Source organism: Plasmodium cynomolgi, chromosome 5 (genome assembly GCF_000321355.1).
Source record: "Plasmodium cynomolgi strain B DNA, chromosome 5, whole genome shotgun sequence".
NCBI classification, from domain to species: Eukaryota; Apicomplexa; class Aconoidasida; order Haemosporida; family Plasmodiidae; genus Plasmodium; species Plasmodium cynomolgi.
In genome coordinates, this window is record NC_020398.1 from 1,079,711 (window position 1) to 1,094,635 (window position 14,925).

At 43.2% G+C, this 14,925-nt stretch overlaps 2 protein-coding genes across 2 annotated transcripts; one reads left to right on the forward strand and one right to left on the reverse strand.

The window, feature by feature from the left end:
• Positions 1–647: 647 nt before the first annotated feature.
• Positions 648–5,218, reverse strand: PCYB_053450 (hypothetical protein; the record flags this gene model as incomplete). The annotated part of the gene is made up of 6 exons (XM_004221226.1): positions 648–1,023; positions 1,381–1,671; positions 1,701–2,668; positions 3,549–3,585; positions 3,627–4,101; positions 4,705–5,218. The coding sequence occupies 3 exons, from the start codon at positions 5,216–5,218 to the stop codon at positions 3,549–3,551; spliced, it is 1,026 nt and encodes a 341-aa protein (XP_004221274.1). The 3' UTR covers positions 648–1,023; positions 1,381–1,671; positions 1,701–2,668.
• A 2,905-nt stretch (positions 5,219–8,123) lies between these two features.
• On the forward strand, positions 8,124–9,185 carry PCYB_053460 (holo-(acyl-carrier protein) synthase; the record flags this gene model as incomplete). The annotated part of the gene is made up of 1 exon (XM_004221227.1): positions 8,124–9,185. A coding segment is annotated over one exon (1,062 nt), but the record flags the coding sequence as incomplete, so codon positions are not given.
• Positions 9,186–14,925: the final 5,740 nt, after the last annotated feature.

Sequence of the window (14,925 nt, forward strand, 5' to 3'; positions counted from 1 at the left end):
GTAAAAAAAAAAAAAAAAAAAGAGGGATAGAGGGATAGAGGGAAAGTGTAACCCCAGTTAATCTTTTAAAACTTATTAATTCTTTTCCCTCTGTTGTATGAACAGCATCGCTATGTGTACGCGAAGGATGCGTACCATTGTGCGCAAATTATCTGTTTATTCAGCCCTTTTTTGTAACATTCCTTTTTCTTGTTTTGTCATATTATTTTTACATAAAAATAACTAAACATTTTTATATGTGTGTGTAAAAAGGCTAAATGATGCCCCCCCCCAAAAAAAAACAAAAATCAGACGTGAAAAATGTGCCATTCTTCATTTTTTCGCGCACTCATCTTGAATTTTAACATGTCGGTGGAGGATAATCGTGGAGAATAACAGTGGAGGTGGGATTCTCCTTGCGGGTTGTTTCCTTTCGAGAGGGATAACAAATTAGGACATCGCCTTAGTTATGCGTGTGTAGGGGCAGGTGGTGGGGGAAAAAAAAAAAAAAAAAGTTGTCACTCGCGTGTTAGGAAGCGTACGCAAATCAGTGCTGATGCGATTATGCGGGCATAAAAAGGGAAGGAAATTTCACAAAAATTGGCACCATATAATATGGTTGATCTCTATGATGGGGCTGGCAGCGATGTGTTCTGCTTGCTCACCCCTTAGCCGTAAAAGCTGTACACATAATCGAGGAAGGCCGTAACCTCCTTCTCGTCGTTCACATAATTCATGTGCGTTATGTGCATGTCGGGACGAACAAAAATGTACATGGCTGATCTGGACCTGCACAAATCGGTGGGAACGCAGGGTGCACCTATTTTGATGTTTAGCTGCCTCTGGAAGTCGCTCATGAAGTCGTAGAGGATAGTTTGTCTTCCCAGGTTTTTGGTGGCCCTTATTTTGGTAAGAAGGGTACTCAGTGGAGTGTCTCCACTTTGGATGGTGGCTCTGTGCATCATCTGGGGGCATACAATAGAAAGGATGGCCGAGAGAGCATTTCCATTCCTGGTGATACTCGCGTTCGTGTCGGTGCCCGCACTGACGATAGAGTATCTGCGTGTGAACTCGTTTTTTTGTCCACCGCACACAACCCAGAGGATGCTGAGCGGTGAGCCACTTCTCCCCCTGGCCATGGCGCCGTAAGTCAGTCTGCCAATTTTAGTCAGCTTGTCAAAGGCGTCCTCATCGTGGTGGGAGCAACCGTGGTGGGAGCAACCGTGGTGGGGGCAACCGTGATGGGAGCAACCGTAGTGGGAGCAACCGCGGTAGGAGCAACCGTGGTGGGAACTTCCTGCCCCCCCTTTGGATGAAAACGGGTTCATTATTCCCGGGAACCCCTCTGTGAGACCCATTTTGCAAGCACAAATTCGGGAGGGGTTCATTTGGCATATGCACAAAATTAAGGTATGTGCATGTCCCCCCAAGTAGTCATACAGCCGAACAGTGTTATTTTGCTGATAGCTGTTACTGTACAGGGTGACACATCTGAGGACGCAGTTCCTTGGCCGATCTGCACACATGAAGTGCCTGCTTGTGAGTTGAGCGGAGGTGTGTACAAGGCCTAATCTGTAGTAGTCACTCTGCAACATAAACGTTTTCTTGTAAACTCTGTCCAAAACGTTGCAAGTGGAAGTGATCTTGCTAATCGTCCTGGCACAGCAATTCAGGAAGAAGGAAAAATAGTAACTCGAGATATTATTCAATAAAAAAAAAACTGAATCATTTCACTACTCCATGATAAGACCTTCTGAGAAATGAATTGTCTCTCCTTCTGATATGCCTCCAATAGGATGGGCGATGAATTATAATCAATGAGATATTTTAATTTCCACCCAATGCTGTATACATCATGTACTGTCAGGTTGATGCTTACGCTAAACATGGGGTTGTACATGCAGTTGGATTCCCCTGCTAGGATGATCCCATGTCTATAGAACTCCTCACACATTTGGTCTCTGTGAATTCCTCTCTTCAAATTGTATATATAAAATATTTTTACATTTGGGAAAATTTTTTCAATCAAATGGATCACTTCCATGTGATGCAATTTGTTTGTTTGTTTCATTCGGCAGATCGATTTTTCATTCGAGTGTTTGTTTGCTCGCCTACATATGGTCAAGTGCCAGTTGTAGCCTCCCCTGCGTATGGCAAGCGCGGAATTGCGGGTGGAGGTACACCCTGAGTTGTTGCTCACTGCGTCGGAGAACACGTTCGCGTTGTTATCACTTGGGTGGTTCCGCGATTGGTTCCGAGAGTGGTCTCTCGAGTGGTCCCTCGATTGGTTCCGCGAGTGGTCTCTCGATTGGTCCCTCGAATGATCGCCTGAATGATCGCCCCTGATGTGCCGCTTCCCTTTGGGGGGAGTTCCATTCGTGGCGCACATTTCAGGGCCATCTTCCCAGGGACTTCCCCACAGTTTCTCACCTTGGGAAATTCCCCTCCTGAATTGTCCGTTCGCACATTTATTTTCCCCTCCCTTTGGGAAAGCATCCCCTACGTTTGTATTTTCTCCTACAACATTATCGTCGTGTTGTTTTTCTCCTACGGTGCTATCACTGCTCTGTGACCACGTCCTACTCCCCTCCGAGTGGGCCGCACCATTGGGGTGGCGTCCCCATGCAGATGCATCACTCTCCTCAATTTTATTCTCATCGTTGGGATTGGAGGGATGACCCCTGTCCATATCTGTCACGTAGCTTTCCCTCCATTTATCCCCATCAGTCTTAGCCCTAACCTGATGGCTCTTAACAGGGTGCCCCTCAGGTGCTTCATTTTGGCCCCAGCGAGAGGGGTCCTCTTCAACAAAAACTTCTTCTGACAAAACGGAGTTGTTAGACCCCCCGTGTGGAGTGCCCCCGCTCGATTGGTTGTTCCCTCGTTCGGTATGACCATTTTGAGGTCCCCCTGAGGATAGGCACTCTGATGTGTCACTAGCGGGGGATCCAATCGGGTCAATCCCATTCTCGGTTGGTTTATCTGTATGTGCATCACATGGTGTAATTAAATTGGGTGTATCTTCATATGGGGGGGGTGTAGTTGGGTCGTGACCTAACCTCTGCGAGTTTGTAGTCTCCGCTTCTTGTTCCCGTTTGTGGGGGTCACGTGGATATTTTCCGATGGGGGTCTGCACAGGTTCATCTTGCGAGTCTTCCCGTGGACTTCTTTTCGATTCCCTTTGCGACCCTTCCTCTGTGGTGGCGTCATTTCCCCAATTGGCTGAGTCTTCATCCCCCCCTAGATTGGTCCCCCTCCTGCTGCCTCTCGGCGGGGGAGCCTCCTTGGCAGTTCTCCCGGCAAGGCCATTTCGCAGTAGACATGATTGACGCGGCTGTCGTGATTGAAGTGGCTGTCGTGATTGAAGTGGTTGACGCGGCTGACTCGGCTGACGCGGCTGACGTGGCTGGCTCGTTGCGGTTCGCCCTTCTGTGGGTTGCCCCCCAAACGAACGAGACACTCTCCCAACAGGGTGCACCCTTTTAAGCGAAGAACCACCCTGGGGGAAGTCCCCTTTGAAGGTATACGCCTCCTTAGTTCGTTCAATGACGTGAGCGAATGCCTCATCATTACAGTAAAAATTTTGCTTGTAAATATTTCGCATATCTGTGAGAATGGGGAAGCAGGTGGCCAAGCCATGCTCCGACTGAACCAGGGTTAAGTTGTAGTGACTCATGTCGATATTCCATTTGGCGCACACATCCACAGATATGTATTCGATTGGTTGGCTTGCCTTCTCTTCCATTTTTATGTTTGCTAGTTTTCTGATTGAAGATTTTCTCCCATCAACGCCGACTATGAATTTGCTCCTAATTGAGCAGTGCAGCGGTTTTTTTGGTCGGTCCTCACTAGGTTGGTGCTCACTTGGTTGGTGCTCACTTGGTTGGTGCTCACTTGGTTGGTGCTCACTTGGTTGGGTGTCGCTGGTTGGCGAACCCCCCGTTGATGCATCCGTTGTGGGTTTTCCCCCTAATGAGTCATCGTGTGCATTTTTCTCGACCGCGCCATTCTTGCCCCTTTCCCCCCAAAAGAAAAACCCCTTTCCCCACGTTTTTTTTCCCACTATGGGTTCAACAGTACTGTGCATTCCTTTGTCGGATTTTTTACGATCATGGGGCACTTCTACGTAGTTACTTGTGTGGTGTTTTGTCTCCCTTTTGGTGTCCTTTACCAACCGCACATGTACCGTAGGTGTAGCTCTCCTATGATCCTCAGTAGGTAGTCTGTTTAGGGGGGACCTCGAACAATTTTGAAAGAAACCATTTTCGCAGGTGCTATTCCCAGAGTGGTCTCCATACATGGGAGTCGAAAAGCTGGAGCTCGTATCGCTAGATGAGCTCTGAAATTGGTATCTGTCTAACGAATTTTCTGAGTTTGCTTGCAAACAATTTGTGTAATTTTCGTTGTGATCGCTACAGCTGCTGCTGGACGAGTTGCGTTGGCTTCCCCTCGGGGTGAATTTTTTTTTTTCCCCGCTGAGGTGACCGCTCTCTTTGCCTTGCCTTCTCTTAAGCAGGGAGGGAAGGGTGTACATCTTTTTCACGTCGCTACAGCTTCCGCTTTTATTTCTGCTTCTTCCATTTTTGCTTCCTCCATTTCTGCTTCCTCCATTTCTGCTTCTTCCATTTTTGCTTCTTCCATTTGTGCTTCTCCCTTTCACGTTTTTTTTTTCCCCCTGTTGATGGCCCAAATGTGCGTGCAGATCAGCGGCGCCCTTATCTTTACGGCACCTTTTTCCCCTCGTGCACGTTGAGGGGCATCTCTGACTGAGCCCCCACAGGATGGTGCCATCCTGCACCGCGTCCGAATTGATGGAAGCCAATTTTCTTCGCAGGATATTATTCAGCGTGGTCTTGTTTATACTTAACATGTACGATGTTGACCCATTGCAACTTTGAAAAAAAGTTTTGTCCGTCTGATTTATTAATTTGTTTCCAACATAGAAACTAACTCCTGTCAGTTTTAAGCTTCTATTTCGTACTTCTGACAGGATATTCAAATCATGAAAAATTTCCAACGTTCTAGGGTAGAGTACATATTGCTCACTAATATCTTCTCCGTTTACTTCTTTTTTGTTTCTGTCGCACGAGTTTATCACCAAGTGGTTTATATTTTTTCTTGCGAGGTCGAGAGAGAGTAAAAGTCCTCCTGTGTTTGCCCCAACAATGAGGACGTCTGTTTGATATGCCTCTTCCGGGGGATCCCTTTTTCTGAGATATCCATTCGTTTGCCGACTCATCGTTTCGCTCGTTTGGAGTGGAAATAGGAGAGAGCTGGGGGGGGAACTCCAAAGTATGACAGCGTTTATCTACACACGTGAGGGAATTTCTGATGGATGTAATACTTCCCTCAGATTCAGCAAAAGACCGCCGCTGTGCAGCTCGCCCGTGTCAGTCTACCCCTTTTTTCATATGTGTCTGCCAATTTTTACAAACTGTAAATTTGTGCGCGAGGGGCATAAGACCAAATGGCAAAGTGGCGAAAAAAATTGCTTAAAATTAACAAAATGTGGACCAAAAAAAAAAAAAAAAAAAAAAATGCGAATGTGTACAAACTTGTGTGCATATGTTTATCACCATCCCCTACCCCCATTCACAGATAACACACAAAATGGCTTCTTTCATATCAGCAAGGGGGCAACATCGATTGGAAGTGAAGTGATGCAAAGGAGTATGAAAGGAAAATAAAAATTGCTACATTGGCAAATGGAAGGTGTAAAAAAAAAAATAAAATAAAATAATAAGGAAGCCTTACTGAAGTCTCAACAACATTGTTGAAAAAAAAAAAAAAATCGTTGCTGCGTTTCGTTATGTCCACCCTGCCTTGCACACAACTGCACCTATGGGTGTTTCGAAAGCTTCCAAAAAGACATAAGAGGCGAGGTCGCAAATAAGTACGTATTGCTCATCCGGTGTAGGCGTCACTAACAGAGTCACTAACAGGTGATGACACACCCGTGAGTTATACTCCCCCACACACTCCCATGACGGGGCACCCACAGACATTACGTAACATTACAAGCTTATCGAAAAGGCGCTCACTTTGACAGCTTATTAAATGGGGGTTGTTATGTACATATGTGTGCGCTGTCAGGGAGACTTCTCAAAAGTGGGGGGCGTGGTGAGCATGAATCTTTCACGCTCATTTTTTCGTCACCATCGTACCTCCGTTGCGTCATTTTTGCCACAAGGTGAGTAGAAGGTACATCCACGCACCGCTGCACACACATGCAAGTATTCGGACGCTTCAACGTTTCGCACGTGTAGTAGCGGCACAACAAATGTGATGGATGAGCAATTCGATTCCTATATGCTACCCCTTCCCAGTTCGCTAATGCATTACGGTCTTCATTGGCTCCCACCTTATTGCCTCCATGTTGGGTGAAGAAGAAAATACCGTCAAGGGTGGGTGTAACATCACTGTGCCGGAATGACATCGAGGTGAAGATAAGCTCGGCTGGTTATTCGTGAGAACATCGTTCCGTGGGGGAGGTTCACACATACGGTGGAGCTTCAAATGGAAGGGAGTCAATCCAATGGGCTGCTTTAGTACATGTGTTGTTGCCCCCATACACCCGTGTAAGCCGACCCTCTCCCGGGTGCCTGTTGCCGCATTGCCGCTGTGTCGCTTTTCCGCCCCGGGCGAGTCCCTTCTCACCCGTTTCATCATTAAAAATGAGGAACCGCATTATGACGGAGGTTAATCTGAAAAGAGTATTTTTTTTCCCTTTTTTTTTTTCGTTCCCAAATTGTTCCTCCGTTACAAGCGAGAAACCAGGAAGAACGTCACACCTTCGATGCGAGGGGGTATGCTGATCTGTTGACTCGAGGGTGGGGGGCGCTTTTCTGAGTGACGTCCTTCGTAGCAACGGAATGGTGCTGGTGGGTTACGCCGTTGTGAAGTCGTATGCGACATGTCAGCAGAGAGAAAAAAAAAAAATAAAATAAAATAAATAAATAAATATCTCTATTTGTTGCCAAATGGTAGGATTGTCAATCCGTTTTCTTTTCTCGTTACACGTGCGACACACGCGCTTGCCAAAAGTTGACTGGGATTTCCCCCCCACCCAAAGTGATTTGCTCAGGCGCCGCACTTCAGTTGTAGGTACATGCCCAAGGTGTTCATGCACATACGCAGGAAGGGGGGGGAGGGGTATATACCTATGAGGGCGGTTTGTGAATGCCCCGGCACATCTGCATCGGAGAAGAGTTAAAAACACATCAGTACAAACGCGTACATATGTGTAGCTGTGCAGGGTAATAACTGGAGCTCACCTCAGAAGATCGGACCCAATTATAATGCCGGGTTCTGCTGCCCACAAAATAAGGAATGCCTGCACGAAAGTAGTAAAAGTGTTATTTTTCTATTGGCTCGTTTTTGTGAAGAAGCAGAAGGTCCCAAACGGGGTGCACTCGCTAGGGATGACAAAGAAAAAAAGTTGCATCCAAATGGGGCATCCGCCCGATGGTAGGAATTATATCTCCCCATGCGCATCCACATATTGTTCTTCTTCACAACGAAGGGCACCTTTTAGTTGTCTTTATCGAGACTGCTCCAAAGCAAGGGTGCATAATCCCCCGGGAGGCATCATCTCTGTCCACCAGGTTAAGAAGCTAAAGCTAAAACTAATGCGGGGAAAGGACCCCAAATCAGCCGCGCGTAATTTTTACATTCATAATTTTCAGTGTCGGGAAAAAGCAATTGGAAAAATATGTCTCCTAGGGAAAGAGTCAAAATGGAAAAGAGCAAGTTGCATGAACAGGTTAGGTAAAATGCACATGGTTGGGGAGAATGACGAAGAGATGTTTAACCGGATAAACAGCAATGTGGTGAGGAGGGCATTAGGGGAGGAGGGCCGCACATACGGCAACATACTCAGCAGCGTATACGGTAGGAGTGACACCGTGTGGGCAGAAAACTACGAACGAAATGCCCTCCTCGAAATTGTAAATAATCAGACGGAAATACCCATCGACCTTGCCCATTTTGAAAAAGATGTGAGAAAACTTATCCAGCTAATCCGATTTGAAGATTTTCAACTGAACATAACGTTTGTGAGTTTAAACGAGATGAAGGAGTTGAACAGGACTCACAGGGGAAAGGATGAGCCGACTGATGTCATTTCTCTGTTGCATTATGTGCAGAATGGGGAAGGTGTTTCTCCTAGTTGTGAGTTGACAGATGGCGACCTACCTGGCAGGAGGGGGTTGAGATCAGGCGATATTTACTTGTGCCCCGCGTACATAAGCAGGGAGTGTGTGCTGGCCAGGGTTAAGTACGAGAAGGGGCTGTTAGGCGATCAAAGCGGCGGAAGTGACGATGCTGGCAAAGTTGGCGGTGTGTCCACACTGGACAACTGCAACGACCAGCAGAGCGACCAGGGGGAGCTGCCCCCACGAGGTGTGAACAAACTGTTTAGAACCCTTTTCTGCGTCAACCAACGGTTACCGTTGTACGTTCTCCACGGATTAATACATCTAACAAACAAGGATCATGTAAACAATGCCAAGGAGTACAACGAATTTATGGACATAGAAGAAGACCTGATAGGTAAGTATCTTAAGTTCCATCATTATACACAAACCTTTTACTCCCATTACGTTATTGGGCTTGGCACGGATATTTTGAATGTGAACAGAATTTACAAAATTTTGCAAAAGGGAAGTGGAGCTTTTTTCTTACGGAAGGTTCTGAGCTCGCTTGAGCTGCGGGAGTTGGTTCAGGGACACCTCGGGGAAGCGGTGGGGAGTGACAAACTGGGGGACCATTTGATTGACCAATTGAGTAACGGGGATGACAAAGTGGATCGCGGTGGGGACTGCCGTGAGCACTCGCAGCGGAGTCTCGCGCAGAGGCTAACTACAAATTGCACACTAAAGCTGGCTATCCATGTAAGCAAAAAGTTCGCAGCTAAAGAAGCGATTTTGAAGTCTATGGGGCGCGGTTTAAGCTCCATTTCCAAGTACGGCCTAAGCATGAACGATATAGAAGTAAGAAACGACAAGTATGGAAAGCCCCTCGTTTTTTTGTATGACCAGGCAAGGAAAATAGCCAACGAAATGGGCATAGTAAATATTTTTTTATCCCTAAGTGATGAAAGGATAACCTGTACAAATCATAATGTTACAAAGGATGAGTCCACGACGTGCAACTTTTGCACATACCTGATCCATGCACAGGCACTTTCGGTTGGGTCAAACGTGTGACGCGGTGGAACGGAGCAGAGTGCGCCTCACAAAAGGGAAGAAAGCGCGTGGTTGGAAGTGGCGCACGCGTGTGGTTGGAAGTGGCGTGCGCGTGTTGTTGGAAGTGGCGCGCGGGTGTGCACTCACGGTTAGAGTTTTGACTTATGCCACATTCAGTTACGTTAAAGATGAGCCTGCCGATTTTTATAAACATTTGCGTGCACCACCACCGCGCGCTCTGCACAGGTAGCTGTCGCGACTGTGGCCCCTGCGCAGGAGCCCGCACATACAGCACAGTGTGCACCACATGTGTTTGGTCACTGCGAGAAAAAATGTAAACCTGCATTATCGCAAATTGGGAAACATTTTTTTTTTTTTTTCACGGACGGTTTGCACGGAATGGTGTTGCAAACGGGGGAGGGTAAGAATAGCTTGGTAGAGTGCACCTTAGAGAACATGCTAAAATGCACCGCACAGTACATGCTAAAGTGCATCGTAGAGAGCGAGGCAGAGCACATGGGCTAGTACCGCTACCCAATACGTGTGCGCGGTTTGTTCATTTCGTTTATATGTGCTTACATGTACATATGTATATAATTTTTTTTCACTCTGCGTGATGCGCTATTTAGGCAGTTTAAACAGAGGTTGGGGTAGCGCTGAAGGGAACTATGCGGGCTTTCCCAGAGGGCTGCATGCGCAGGAAAGTAGATTTGTGCAGGTGTACGCATGTATACGCGTGTGTAGGCGCTTGCGTTCGTGCGCTTAGGCGCGTTCACCCCTTTGTTCTTTATTGCGTGAGAAAAAAGGGGAAAAATAAACAGAAAAGCCAAGGGAACAACGCGCAGGAAGGTCTGAAAGGAAGATTTGGCGAAAAGCAGGTCAAAAGGTGAACACTGAAGCGTTCTCGTGGTGAAATGATAAGAAGTAGGTAGGAAAAAAAAAAAAAAAAAAAAGTTGCGCGGTAGTTAAGAGGAAAGGAAAGGTATACAGATGGACTGTAAAATAAAATAATTTTTTCCTCTTATATGCACAATGTTGCTGATTACGTAAAGGCAAAAAAGTACAGTGTAAGTCGTACCTTGCAAGTTTTTTTTTTTTTATATGCACATATAGGGACATAGGTGCACGTATATATATGCCTACGTAGGTGTAGTACACTATCGAAGCAGTGTATACAACGGCGCGGCGCTTAATCAAGTGGTGGGGAAAAAAAAGGGCCTCATTCGCTTGCAAAGTGGCAGTTGTTCGGTGGTACATCGCGGGCGCACGAGTGTTCGAAGGAGCACAAAAATGAGCGTGCACGTTAGGATGTACATAAGGTATATAATATGTATATGTGTATATATACATCCATGCTGGCGCATATGTGCGCACTCGTGCTCACGTTCTGTTCACCCCCTACACCAGGCGGAAAGAACAGAGTGGCAAGGCCAAATAAAAAGTTAAAGCGCTGAAAAAAACGAAATGTGTCACAGAAAAAAAAGGGGGAAAAAAATTCGCGTTCATGTTCATGTAAGCAATTGAAAAAAAAAAAAAAACAAAAAAAGAAGAACAACAACAACAACATCGGCGGAAGAAGAAAAAGGTGAGAAAAAGAAAATAAACAAGTGAACGAAATTGGAATGAAGGTGAAAAAAGGAACTCCTATTTATATGACGAGCACATGTGCCAGCGTGTACTCATTTTATGTGAAGCATAAAGTTGTACATATGCACGCTTATACACGTGAAAGAAAAAAGTTGCAATAAACCTTGGCAACAAACGGAAGAAAAAAGTTAACACAGAAAAAAAAAATTTAACCGCTTAACTGCTTAACCGAATAACCGATTAACCAATTAACCGATTGATTGATTCACCGATTGATTAAACACATTAACGAAGTTACGCAGAAGGGTTTTTGTAACTAAAAAAAAACAAACTTGATAAAAATGAAAAAAATAAAAAAAGGTTAACGAGAGCAAGGCAGTGTGACGTGACACAACGTAACGTAATAATAATTACGTACATTCGCGTGATGGCCAAACGAGAGAAAAAGCTTTAACCATAACACAAACGAAAAAAAAAGCACAAACGTAAAACGTATACATGCAATATATGGTACATGTTACATGTACACTGCGTACAAGTCAGATTTAGAAACTTGTAATTTACTCCCCTCCATCTGTTTCTTTCGTGAACAGAAAAGATGTAACTTTTACCCACAAGATACATCACATCTGCAATTTTTTTTTTTTTTTTATAGTTAAATATTTCGCTAAAGAAAAATGTTGAACTGAAAAGGAAAAAAAAGTTGCAACGATGTTTTGCTTTTTTTTTTTTTTTTTTACAAGCCCTAATTTTTGACCCTTGCACAAAGCAAAGTCATGAATTCGTGTTTATCTAAATATTATTCATATTTACGTGGGCTCGTACAATTTCTACATATACCTGTGTACAACTCCCCTCCTCTCTTACCCGCAGATATGCCTATATTTTATGTACTGCCTAATTAGTGTAAAGTTTCACCTCTGTATAGTGTAAAACTCCTTTAGCCGTGTACCGTACGTAACGCCGGTACTGTTATTGTGTACTCCCGCGTGTACCTGCAGATATACACGTACGTACATATAGGCGAACACAGTGTACATGTGAGTAACTGCTTTGTACGTAGAGTACATAGCTGCATTTTTAACTTATACATCTCTTTTGCAACGTTCCTGATGGCAAACCTCTGCCTTCCTTCCACGCCCCTCTTTTAAAAAGTGCTCCTTTTTGCGTACATTCAAGTCATGCCATTTTCACGAATTAATTTTTTTTTTTACACAACTCCCCTCCTCTTAGCACCCCAATGCGTATATGCGCAAAGGGAGAGATTATGTACATTCGTGCACATGTAATTTCGGCCAAAAAAAGTTGTAAATGTGTTTCACCGCTTTGCCGCTTTGCCGCTTTACCGCTTCACCACTTCGCCGTTTTGCCGCCCCCCGCTACACCGCACGGCGTGCGCCGTTTTACGTAATTTTTTTTCATTCGCGCGCTCGAGAGAAGAGAACATAAATTTTAATACCTTAAGCCATTTGCGTACCCAGGGCTTGCGAGAACTCACTTTTACATGGTACAATTTTTGCGCGAACGTTGCATTACATGTACGTACGCATATGCGTGATGGTAGATATGTATACATCCGTGTATATATATGCAATTAAATTTAACATCGCATAGCATGTGTTGTTTACAAAAAATTCACAGCAACAATTTAAATGCACTTTCATTTTTTTTTTTTTTTTTTATTAGCCTTTTTTATGTTCTTCATTGTAAACTTGTTCAACGAATTAAAAATTATTTAAGGCAACTTTGCCTCCCCCACATGAGCCATGCGACATAAGTATGTACATGTAAACCTCTGTTAGTGGGCGCGCACCTTTATGCGTTAGCGCTTGCGTTTGCCCTGCAGTTGCGTTTGCTTTGCAGTTGCGTTTGCTTTGCAGTTGCGTTTGCTCTGCATTTGCGTTTGCTCTGCATTTGCGTTTGCATTTACATTTACATGTACGTGTACACGTACGTGTTAACGTGTGATTGCTGACGCGCGCGCTCGCACATGCTTACGTGTATACACGCTCGCACCTCTGTATTCAACTCCATGCATTCAAAAATTAAGCGGCTTTGCAAGGGTTCTTCACGACAGCACAACAATGACAACTTATATTCGTGTTTACAACATAATGAGCCACATACATAAACGCATGCACAACATATATAGTCCTTTTAATTCCTTCTTTTTTTTTTTACACACTTAAAGTTTTAAAATTTTTTTTAAAACACTTTTTGTGACTGTTCACGCAAATACTCATTCGCGCTTCCGTTAATGAGGCAAAACTGAATTCAATTTTTTTATTTTGTGTCTTTAATTAAAGTATTTATATGCATATGTGTGTGTATACATGCGCCCTCTCTTATGCATATGTGTATGCGCACATGTGTGTCCAATTTGTTTTACTTAATCAAACACATAACTCACGTAAATGGATATTTGGTTTAACTGCAAATCAGATTTGTTTTTAACATGTGCCCACTGACGTGCGCGCACGTTTTGTGTGTTAAAAGCAGTCACCAGTGATATAAACCTTACCCCCTAAGTAATATATGTACCGCTACATATGTATGTCCCACCTTTTGTTACAACTACGTTGTTCATCCTTTTTTTTTTTTTTATAAGTATATACTGCGTCGTGGCAAAGAGCAGCCAATCGCATCAAACCGTTTTGCAGTGTAATGCAATTTTTTGTTCCTTTTCCCCAAACCTGTTCACTGAATTTTTTAAAAAATACGTATGCAATGAGTGAAGAAGCAAGTGTATAATTGTCACCTCTACAAGTATACATAAACGTGCGCGGTTTACGTATGCGTGCACAATTTTGTGTGTTCCCTTTCGTATGTATGCAAATGTAAAAAAAACACCTGAGAGTGCTGTGTTTTTTTTATTAATTTTGTATGTAATTGTAAATTAAAATTAGTGAATTTCCCTTCACAAGATTCAAAATCGTAAGTTTTGCAAAAGTTTGTGTTTAATTAAAACCCGTTTAAAATTCACCTTGTGCGTAAATTGCATCAGCATTGCCTGCATTTATGGTTACCTATTTTTTTTTTTATTTTTAAAAAGGCACGCAAAAAAAAAAAAAAGTGTTAAAAAAAAAAAGGCGTGTGGAGTGCAATTAATTAATTCATGCGCGTTTTTTTTTTAACCTTCCAAAATTTTCACTTTAAAAAACAGCAGCAGCAGCAGAAATTCTTTCATACCTTCATGTAGTGTACGTTTTTTTTTTTTTTTTTCGTAAAAGTTCGCATATGCGTTGTTTAAATTAGCAATACGTATATGGACCTATTCACGTATGCATTTGCGTTTTTATATATTCCTCCCCGTGTACGTTAATTACCTGCATTTGCACAAAAAGTACATCACATAAGTGCATGCACCATATGTGCTTTTGTGCAAGCCCTTATGCACCCACAAAAAAAAATAGCACATTGTACACATATGTAGATACCAGCGAAAGGCAAAAAATGCAGAAATGTAGAAATACAAAAATGCAAAAATGCAGAAGCACAAAAATAGAAAAATAGAAAAGAAGAAAAATGCGCACACGCAACGTATGAGTGAACTTATACGTTGAGAGTGCATGTTCGTCTCTTTTTTTTGTTTTTTTTTTTGTTTTTTGTTTTTTCCTATTTTCTTCGTTGAAAAATACGTACGCAAATTGTTTTATATGCATAATTTTTTTTTTTGAATGCGAGCAAAGTTGCTTATCTTTTTGCAAGTGGAGTTATTCATTTTTGTATACGCGTAACTGTTCACATTTATATACGCGAAAAAAATTGTTCCCTTTTTTTGCGAGAAAGTGCTCCTTTTTTTTGCGAAAGTGTTCGTTTTTTCTTAATTCGTTTTTTTTTTGTAACAAAGCATTTAAAACGCGTGGAACAAATTTGGCTTGTTATTTTTGGAAGGCATGCTTTTCCCGTTTTTGAGGACAGAATGCGTACTCAACACAATTTAGAAAATTTTTTTGAAAGAGTAAGCAGCTTTGGTGAGTATACATATATATATACGTAAATGCATATGTATATATATACATGCATGTAGTACGTGTACATAATATACGCATACTCGTTTGCATACTTACAAAAATGAGAAAGAGGGAAATACATAATGAATTAAAGAAACAAAGGAGGTTTTAATTTTAAACATTTAAGTTTTTTGTTAATTCTGTAAATTTTTATTAATTAA